The following is an 11150-nucleotide window of genomic DNA, read 5'->3' as shown; positions in this document are numbered from 1 at the left end:
AATGCACAAAGATTCAACTAAAATTAACATACTGGTACATGTTGCATCACATATTCTGGTAATCCTCCTCCACTTCTTATCAACTCCAGCCATTTGCATTTCTCTATGTAAGGCAGCATTGCAGCATATGAAACATGCAATAATAAGCTACGCTGGCAATGGATGTGATGTTAAGATCGCCTTTCTCTGTCATATGCTACAGTATAAGAAGATGAATAGAGTTTTTCAGCTTTGTAGATCATACAAAGGATTTTACTTTGTTCATCTCCTCCCCCAATTTCTCCCCCAGTTCTTCACTAATAACTGTATGTAAAGCAAGTTGTGTTACCAACATGCACCCAACTACATACTGCAGCCCCCCCTCACTTTTACAGTTTGAATTTTGTTTCTCAGGCTGCCCTTTGTCTGAGGAAGTCTGCAGACATTTTTTAATATAACATAATAACTATAGCTATCAAAAAGTCTCTATCAAGCCAACCTATCTGTTTCCAGTCTTTATACTAAGCTAAGCTAAGTGGCTGCTGGTTGTAGCATCATATTTTCTATACAGACAACAGGACAGTAGGAATGTTATTCTTATCCATCTCTAAATGAATGTATGTCAAGCTACTTCTTCAAAATACTGCATTGCTGCTGTTGTTAACAATCATAGATGTGCATAAGTCAACAACCCCACCATCCAGTACATACAGTATATGCTGTAGGTGATTTCTCAATTCACTGACTGCAGTTTATCACCCTTCAAGTTTCTAGTCTTTCCCATCTGTGTAGAATTGTAGCAAATTTAAGAATATCTTGATGGTCTTTTTATACACCCTGAAGGATTTTTTTCTGATTGCTTCAGATTGACCCAGTTAAAGCAGTGAATCTTTAAATGCGGGGATATCGTTTCACAATACACTGGCTGATGTGGTGCCAAGAGGAAAGGCATTTGGCCAAAAAAAAAAAAAAGCCTCAAGGCAAATATTATTCCCCCCCAAAATGCTTAACATGTCCCCTGGGTTCATGATAAGGCTTTTTACTGCAAACACAGAGGCCGTATAGAATCAGTTTACACAGTGACTACTACATGACTGAGACTGTCATTATGTATGAAGAACAGATTACAGCAGAGTGGTCACACTGGCAAGGCAGGCAACTCCACACATGATTCAATACTGCTGTTGTGGATCATGAAATTATAAATGTCTGGCATTATAGCTCAAAGACCAACCTCTCTGTGTACAGATGTTTGTTCTAAAATACTGAGTGTACAGCACAAACCCTTTGCATACTGAAAAAGTGATGATATAGAGATCCTTAACATCAGTCCAGGTTGTGAGATGATTAATGAAAGAAAAATAAGGGGGGGGGGGGTTTAATGTCAAATATGAATATGAAAAGTACCACAGCTGGTGAAGAAAGTACATTACTCTCTGGAATGTAGTAAAGTACAAAGTACAAAGTACACGTAGTTCAAAACTGTGCTTAAATAGAGTACTTGAGTAAATGTGCTTAGTTACTTTCCACCACTCATTCCAATGAGGGGAACAATAATTTTGGACTATGTTCATTAATAAGCCTAATGACAACTCTAATGTGATGGTACCATAGAAAAATATATCATTCTTATTATTATTGATGTTGTCTATTCATTTAATTTTATTTATAGTAACCACGTGGTGTGTGTCCTTTCCGTCTCTTAATACAGCAGTGGGACATGCATTAATGTTGGTCCCTAGTGCTGCCAGTTTATCACGGAGGCCTGTAAAGGAGACAGAGGAGGCTGTACCACTAATAAGGACATGTTGTGCTGGGCTGCAACCCACAGGTCGGCTCCTCATAAAGTACACACTATAGTTGATCCCTGGCTCCCATGTTGCAGCAGTAATTTGATCACCGCTTGTTCCCAGTGGACCAGAGTCAAGGCTTGACAACTTCAGCCGACAGAGATCCTTCCGTTCCTGCAGAACATTTGATGAAACCTGTGTTTATTCAACAATGGACGCGAATTGTCAGCTATGAGAAACACCTCAAACAGCGGAGCAGACAACAGGGGACACGCATGAAACACCTGGGCACCGTCTAATTAGAGGAAGCCTCTTTACTTTTGCAGTAATGGTGCGTTTTTTCGCGCTGTGGATGGGAACTCTTCTTCAGTTCTGTCAGGCTACAGTTTACACCAACGATTGGGCGATAAAAATAAGAGGCGACCTGGAGTCTGTGAACAGGATAGCAGAGAAATATGGATTCACAAATATGGGTCAGGTATGTGTTATCCAACACAAACAAACAGCAGACACGGACACACTGAGCGTTTACATTATTGATTTCAATTGTTGTCAGAACCTTTTAATTTTCTCAGTCTGTCATTATGTTATTATGTAGACTCGGGCTGCAGGCCTTTGGATCAACAACACCTCAAGGCCTCAGGCAACTGAGAGACACGAGCTACAGCAAGACAAGAAACAGATGTAGACAAAAAAAAAAGAATGTGTTTAAAATATTGTCTCAAATCTTAAAAATCTGTGTGTGTCATACAAAACAATATCATTGCAAATAATCAGCTGGACTGCTAACATAAATTGTAGTTTATGTGAAATTTGGTGATAAAATGCTATGCATGTCCTTTTGTTTGCAGCCATGAGCCTGGCAGAAACAAGAGCAATGTTGATAAGGATTTTAAAGATTCCTGATGATGTTTGACGTGTTTGGTATAGGTCCAGTATGAGATTATATCTCAAAAGATTTAAAAACGTTACCTCTAACCGGTAGAGGTAGAATTAAGCTGCCACCAAGATACTTCAAAACTGAGCAAAGCTTAGTTTGTCTTGAATGATTGAATGTTTTCTCAACACTGTCAGGGTTTTACTTGGAGAACTTTTTGTATCAGAAGTCAAAGGTTCATCGACATTACTAGCCTGTCAAGCTGCCAGAAATCACATTTTGTTCTCTCATCTCTTGCCTTTATTTCAGTTCCCTGACCTCACCCGTATAATATTAAGTATCTGAACAGTTAAACCCTGAAGAACCAACATCCAGTGCTTTTACTGCCATTTCAATTAAGGTTGCAAAGAATTCGTCAGTACTCATGTACACGAAAGAAATAAAACCAGGGATCAATCAGGCCAGCCTTGTCGATCCACCTGCAGAATGACCAAATAAAAACAAAATCAATAAATAATAAAGCTAATAGATAAAACGGAGCGAGTTACAGAGGCCAGGCCCATAAAATTCAACACATGTACTCCTTTGGGATAGGTGCTGTAATGAAAGTTGCTGGTCTTGGGTCTGTATTTCGCTGTGGGTGATGTGAACCAGAGAGACCCTTTGAAACTGAAAAAAATACATTGCCTTATAGAGCTGAGGTCCAAAATCAAAGAGCAAATTTCACAACAGAGCCATCAGGGAATAAATTAGGGCCATAATTTATTCTTGTCAGTCACAGAAAATGGCCAACACTTTTTTTCTTATTAAACATAAATTACCCAGAGCTCCGCTCCTTACTGTATATATTAAAAAATCTGCTAACATCATGGTGTTATGGAGACTCATACACACACACACACACACACACACACACGCACGTGCACGCACAGTATGTGCATGTATAAGGCACACTCACACACACGAGCAGCAGTGTGGCTGAAGTCTTGTGGCTCAGGTTCCCTTCGCCTGAAAACCTATCACAGGTGTAAGGTAGCTGCCTTAATGAAAGACACCAAAGGTTGTTTCATAATTTAACAGCTATTTAGTGCAGTGGCAGAGCAGGATGAGCGGCACACCCTCACCTGAAAACAAATTAATTTAGAGGATGTGATGACTGTTTCACCAGATTGGAGACCTGAAGAGTTATTACAGTTTTCGCCATCGAGAGACAGCGAAGAGGTCTAACACGTCCAACAAAGAGGTGACTGTCAGCGTCGCCAAGGAGACCAAGGTATGGTAATGAGATATGAGGAGAACTGGAAGACTCTGCTGGATTATTAATCAGCTGCAGGTCCCCTCACTACCTCCAGATACAATACACATGTGGTGGCCCCTCCTACACTCATCCCCTCACATCATGGGCCAACACCACACGCACACACACACACACACACACACACAAACAAAACATAAAGATGCCAAGAGTCAAAGAGGAACAAAATGCCCAGTATTATTCACCATATTTAAGTAATAATTGCCCCAAACACAAAGCACATACAAGAGAGAAAGCACAAACTTTAAGGGAAACACACTCCACTCCTTTGGTTAATTACCGAAGGAGGTGTGATAGTAGGACAGGATGGTGGTCCACATTGTTACCTCTGTAGCTGGACTGCAACCAACCTGCAGGGTGGTCTCCAAATGTCAGACCAAATAAGTTATTTGCCTAAACTGACCACATCTAAATGGTTATTCTTGTGTAAAAAAAATAAATAAAAGTATCTGTATAGAGTTGTTAATCCAAATCAAGCCCATTGCTCCTCCCACGGGCCATGGAGCACCTTGATCTTGTAGATTTACAAAGATATCACTGGATAAGTAGAAAATTGGACCTGCTGCTTGTGCTAAATGAAAAGTCAGGGATCATAAAATTATTATGATTCATCCTCTGGGAGCCATGAATATTTGTGCAAATTTTCATAGCAATCCATTTAGTGGTTGTTGAGATATTTCAGTCTGGACCAAAGTGATGGACCATCTATCCAACTGACAGATAGATAGATAGCATGGCTCAAAGTACATGTCTACATAAGTACAAATACCCTCTGTGTTCCTTTTTAAGGTGGAATGGCTCCAACAGCAGGTGGTCCAAAGAAGAACAAAGAGGAACTCCAGAGCAAGTCACATCTTCTCCATTTTAGACATGACAACCAAACACCTTCCCCCTGCCTATCCTCAGCCCAACCGCACCCAGACACTGAACTTCAATGACCCAGTGTGGAACAGCCTGTGGTACATTGTGAGTCAGATTTATTTTTTCTTTTACTAAGCTCAAGTCTGAAACACAGACACACAAACCCAGACAGACAGAGCCTAAAATAAACCCTGATTTATTCTTTACTCCCATGGGCTAAATTGGATGTCCCACTATTTGCTCCACAGCGCTGCAGTGATGAGTCCAAAGGCTGTCAGTCTCATATGAACATTGTGGCAGCCTGGAGGAGAGGGTACACGGGGAAGGGTGTGGTGGTGTCTGTCCTAGATGATGGCATTGAGAGAGAGCATCCGGATCTGAAGCCAAATTATGTAAGTGCCCCAGGATGGGACGCTCTTCTCAGGAAGGGGACATTAATCATAAGCAATTTGGCAGAGCTCTTAGTGTAAGAGCACAGAGCTGGGACAGATATTGCAGGCAGAGCTTTTGGGCCAAAGGTTTGGAAAGGCCGGCTAAGAGTATTGGAATGGACATTAAACGTCTGATCCACTTAACTGTCGAGTGGACTGGTGAATAATGCTCTTTGTGATTTGTCTGATGAAACAGAGACAGATAGCCACTGGCATCTTGTTATGTGCTGCTACTTACTATCCATCTGATTCAGGATCCTCTCGCCAGCTATGATGTGAACGGACAAGACCAAGATCCTTCTCCAAATTATTCAGACAACGCAGAGAACTAGTGAGCACTTCTTATTTCCAGATTTCTCTTTGCACCTGTTTTGCACTTCCCTTTCTCCACTTTCCTTTTAATTAATGCATGATTTTCCTTTCCATTTTTTGCAGTAATTACATGCATATATGGATATGCAAATTCCCCAGTCTGAATTCTGTCTTCTCACTGGTTTGATGTAACGGAAATAGCCCGTCTCCTCCTCATGCATATGCATTTAACCTCATGTTCTGATGTTCTCCTCCTTTCCCATGAAGCCATGGGACTCAGTGTGCAGGGATGGTTGCTGCAGCTGCAAATAACTCTCAGTGTACGATTGGCATCTCTTTCCATGCACGGATAGGCGGTGAGTCCATGTAGTCCGGTGTGAAACTGGCACGCCCAAGGACTTCTGGAGGTCACAGTTTGCATATAATGGATTCAAACATTATCTTTGCTCTTCTGCCCCCCTTCACCTGTAGGCATCCGTATGCTTGATGGAGACGTGACCGACATTGTAGAGGCCCAATCACTGAGCTTCAGACCACAGTATATTGATATTTACTTAGCTAGCTGGGGGCCAGAAGATGACGGAGCCACTTTGGAGGGACCTGGGCATCTGACTCGTCTTGCCTTACAGAACGGCGTTAAAACAGTGAGAGAAAGAAAGAGAGAGAAAGAGTTTGTGTGTGAAAGAGAGAGGGGGATAAGCTTGTTGGCTGTGTGTGTTTGTTTATCTCTTTGTCCTACCTGCGGCTATATATTTACTTCAAGGACTTATCACTTTCTCCTTATCAATGTGTAAATATCATTAATACATTAATCGCCTCTGTCTACTTCCCCAATTAATCTCAGGGCCGGCAGGGGAGGGGCTCTGTTTTTGTTTGGGCGTCGGGGAACGGAGGGCGAAGAGGTGACCACTGTTCCTGTGACGGCTACAGCAACAGTATCTACACAATCTCTATTAGTAGCAGCACCCAGCATGGGAGCCAGCCAGATTACCTGGAGCGGTGCACTTCCACACTGGCGACGACTTACACTGGTGGGGAGACAGAGGAGATGGTGAGTAGAGGCTGTGAGAAATATAAGAAACATCTTCAGCCTGATCAGTACCAAAAACATATATACTTACGTCTGTGCTGAAATGGGTATGTGGAGGTAATGGAGACACTTGAATGCTGAATTATGTGCCATGTTATTCAGTGAGAGTCCAGAAAATTACACTGGCCCTTCTCAATCACCACTTACAGGCACACTCTGCACACTGCTTCTTTATAATAATCAAACCATTGAGTGTAGGTTTACCCAAATTTTACCCCCCAAAAAAATCTCACTTGAGGCCAAAACCACAAATTCAAAACTACTCTGTAAAAGCATCAAATTATATTCTTCTATGTAGTGATTACAAGTTGTTAGGCCTTAGAATCCCAAAATATCAGCATTCAAAGTAAAAATTTAGATTGCGCTAACAAATCAAACTAGAGTCTTGCTTCAAGAGTCCTGATAACTCCAAAAAGTTTCTTTTATCATCATCATTCATTCATTATCATTTAGGTTAAAATTATCCAGAAATCCAAAATTCTTTTTGATATGAAAAAGTTACATGATTGATTGTGTGTCTTTTTATATATGTGTGTCAGATAGTTTTTGTGTCTGACCAGATTTAAAACAATGCAAACCATAATGAAGAGGTAAGAGCTTCAGACACTTCCTGTTCCTGTGAGGCACTTAAGTTATATGGGTCAGCTTGAGGGACATTGTTTCTGGGCTTATTGTGTGCAACAAAAGCTGCCATAAGGGATGAAACTGGACACAGTATATTAGATTAGATTCTACTTTGTTGTTACTGTGCAGAATACAGGTAGAAAATCAGAGAAATTCATTTAGCAGTGCAAAGCAGTAGCATCATTTACAGCTGAAGTGCTGGTATGAGTGAGTACTACAGAGTAAGATATACTAGAGATGTTTATATAAAGAGATGATTGACAACATGGAAAAAAAGAAGCCATAATTCAAAAATTCTAAGTTAGATAAACTCAAAGACCAAATTTTATAAATTCTGTTAAATCATGTGTTTACATAACGATGATGTAGCAGCATAATTGCAGGGCCGGCTTTATGTCATTCAAGATTATCTGGTAACACTTTATTTTTCAGGTGCTTCGTTTCTGGATAAAAAATCGAAGATGTTACCTGGTAAACATCCAGTTAACAATTTCAAATAATAGCCTGAATAACCTGAAGAATCTTTTAGTCTGTGCACAGAAGGTCAGCTGAATGCGCAAAAATGTGAAACTTGTCTACAGACAAGCATGTAATTCAAGATTTAAGTGGAATAATGTATTACTGTTTTTGTAATTTAAAGCAAATTACAGTCTTCCTGTCAGGAAAGTCTTGAAATTTTTTGGATAATTGCAGACTCATAGCGTGAAAAGAAAAGTATTTTTGACTATCCAAGGTTTGACTATCCAAGAACAGCTGGAACTTTGACTTACACTGAGAAAACTCCCTTTGCTTTCCCGGGGGAGCGAAGTAGAGATCATTCAGTAAATGTATAGTGTGTTGTGTTATGATATTAATTTTGTTGCCCTCAAGTCCCTTGAGTGCGTAATAGAGCCTAACAGAGACTTGGAGGCTAGACAAGCATTTCTGATGATGATGATGATGACAACCCAGGTTTAGTGATGTGTTAAAGTCTGTAGTAGGATTTAATAATTACTGTCATCTTGCCAGCTGCTTAAAGCCAGAAAATACACATTTGGGAAATGAGGTGGAGGCTGGAGGGAGGGGAGGGCAGTGGTGGGGGTGAGCGAGCGACAACTTCTGCGGTTGAGCGTGATCGTCTGAGACACCTGTCAATCAAACAAATACGCCCCAGATATAAACTCTAAACTTTCTTCCTCCTGGAACAAAAACTCATAAATTCACAAAAAACATGAAGAAATGAAATTGGCTAATTAGACCCTATAACCTCCTGTGGAAAGTTGCTCTGACTCTTGAGGGCATTTTCCCATTCCCTTTTAACAGATTTAGAGTATTTTGGAGGCTGTAGTTCCTTCATAGTAAAAGCCAATAGAGGAGCTGCATTGTGAGAAACTTCCACATTGGCTTCAACATTCAGTCGATTTGCAGCTTGGCTAATTATACAGTAGAAACCTTTTGTAAACACCAAGAAAACAAAGCCTCAGGGGGCCTACTGTAGCATGCCAGCGTAGCAAGTATGGGCAAATGAGAGCTCCTATGGAATATCTAATAACCTGCTTCTTCTGTTTTTGCCTGATTGATTGGCAGTGATTTTTCTGTTTTTCTAAGCAACTCACAAATGACAAAAGGCCCTAATTACATGTAATCATGTATGCTGTAGGTGCAAGGCTATTGAAAAATAACACCAATGAAGGGCAGATTGCACTGCACACTGACTCCTCATTCTCATTTAAGGAAACAATATTTTGATCCACATTGTATCTCTGTCAGGAAAAAAAACCATCCAGTTCAAATCAAGACAATTTAAATGAATGTGTTTCCCACTTCATATATTTTCCAGGGGTCATGGGTATAGTTGTGCTTGTTCTTCTTCTTCTTCTTCTTCCTCCTCCTCAGGCTTCCTCAGGGGTTTTTCCACTTGTGTTCTGTTTTGTCAGGATCTCTTTGTTAGCACAGTGGGTACCTGGCAATGCTCCACTACCTCATACTTGAAAAACCCATTGACCTGATTTATGTTTTGTCAGTTAGTTTAATAAACCATTGTTGGTTTTGTCTCTGATTGATCTCACATGTACCTGAGACTTGAGTCAGCTTGTCACAAAAGTCACTTTCATTTTGACTCTTTGAAACAGATGCTATGTGTGCAGTTTCTCAGTCCTCTAGAACCATAGAATAAAAACCAATATTAAACATTTTCAAAATAACGTGAGAGACGTATTTGAGAGATCTAAGCACAGTAATATTTGGAGGCATACACAGTGTGTTAACATCCAGCTGGTTCAGTATGCACTATGCAGTGCCCTTCTAGGGACAGGCATTGGAAATTAGCAGTGGCTATAAATGCTGTGATGCATTGCATTGGATAATTGTCATGCAATTCCCCGTGCATACTGCATCTGTCCCTGTCAACTAAACATTAAGTAAATTAATAAATAAATAAATGCTAAGTAGTACATATGGCTCATGGCATAGGTGATTTTTATTGCAACATTAATAAATATATAGAATCTTTGCATCAGTGTGATAAAGTACTTTGGTTGGTCAGATATTGAATTTACTATTAACAGACATTCCAGTCTGGTTATTTTATACATAAACAGTCTAGTTGAAGAGGTCAAAAGTTTGACTGTGATCTTCCCGGATGATGAAGGTCACAAGCTATAATATGTTGGTCTGACAGCAAAGTTGTTCCTTATACTACAAAAGTTGCTGGAATTTTTGACCTCCTCAGCCTTTTTAGCTTTGCACCCTGGAAGCAGGCGAAGCTATGCTAGAAATCTCTACTCTGCAAATAGAGCGGTCCTTGATTTGCAACACTGCAAATGGTACAACTCAATCCCACGATGATCCAATACATTAAAATCTTTGGCAATATCATAGACAAATGTGTATCTTATAGTGATAAATATATACATCCTGTGTGGACTGCTCCCAGTTCTGTGTAACAGCAGGTGAATACTGTTAAATATTTCAAAGATCTGGTGTCCTCGACAGGTCACGTTGGGTCCGCAGCAGAGCTGTAGCCAGGCTCAGCCTGGGACCTCCCTCTCCTCCTCTATCGCTGCAGGTGTCATCGCTCTCACTCTGGACGCCAAGTAAGCAGCTCTCCCACACACACACACACACACACACAAAATCCATACATGCAGACACTGTTAAAATCAATAGGCATAATCGGGTGATGAGAGCGTGATGGTTTTTCTCCATTTGACCTTTTTTCAGCCCCTTGCTAACCTGGAGGGATGTGCAGCACATTATTGTCCGAACATCAAAAGCTCATCACCTCATTGCTCCTGACTGGCACATTAATGGAGCTGGATACAGAGGTATTCCCATCACATTTCTGCTGAATGTCCCATTTCAGACTGCTTTTCTATTTCAGTATTTGTTAGTAGTTTGGAGAACATGAACAATTACATATTATGTTTCAGATGCAATCATCTCAAAACTTATAATAAAGAAGATGAGCAGAGATAGCTTGATAAGCATATTTTGGTAAATGTTCTCTCAGCTCTTTTTAGAGGGACTATAAAACAGCAAGCATGAAACTAATGAGATACTGAGAGCAGAACAGTGATAAACGCCTACAAAGTCCCAGGAGTGTGTGGAGTCTTTTATAAGCTACAGCGCCTTTTATGCCCCAGCTAATGTGGTGTATGTGTTTGTGTGTGTGTGTGTGTGTGTGTGTGTGTTTTGGGGAATGTTTGGGTCTCTGTCAGTGAGCCACCTGTATGGCTTTGGCCTGCTCGATGCTGAGAGCATGGTGAAGGAGGCTGAGCGATGGAAACAAGTCCCCTCGCAGCGTGAGTGCGTGGAGGAGGCTCCCATCCAGCTGAGCAGGTATCACACCAACCGCACTGCGAGAGATCTCCGCTTTGAGTCAGGGCTTCCC

The 11150-nt window shown here is 40.8% G+C and overlaps 1 protein-coding gene across 1 annotated transcript in view; it reads left to right on the top strand.

Moving 5' to 3' along the window:
* The first annotated feature begins 1756 nt into the window (after window positions 1-1756).
* Window positions 1757-11150, top strand: part of LOC108874103 (proprotein convertase subtilisin/kexin type 5-like) — a 28802-nt gene continuing 19408 nt past the window's right edge. The window contains 11 exon segments of the mRNA XM_018662506.2: window positions 1757-2247; window positions 3815-3919; window positions 4751-4927; window positions 5071-5214; window positions 5508-5584; window positions 5833-5921; window positions 6037-6209; window positions 6410-6616; window positions 10253-10353; window positions 10481-10584; window positions 10978-11098. Coding sequence (XP_018518022.1) covers window positions 2098-2247; window positions 3815-3919; window positions 4751-4927; window positions 5071-5214; window positions 5508-5584; window positions 5833-5921; window positions 6037-6209; window positions 6410-6616; window positions 10253-10353; window positions 10481-10584; window positions 10978-11098 — 1448 coding nt within the window. The 5' untranslated portion in view covers window positions 1757-2097.

Source organism: Lates calcarifer, linkage group LG9 (assembly GCF_001640805.2).
Source record: "Lates calcarifer isolate ASB-BC8 linkage group LG9, TLL_Latcal_v3, whole genome shotgun sequence".
Lineage (NCBI taxonomy): Eukaryota > Metazoa > Chordata > Actinopteri > Centropomidae > Lates > Lates calcarifer.
The sequence above is the reverse complement of the archived record's forward strand: the minus strand, read 5'-3'. Positions and strand labels throughout refer to the sequence as shown.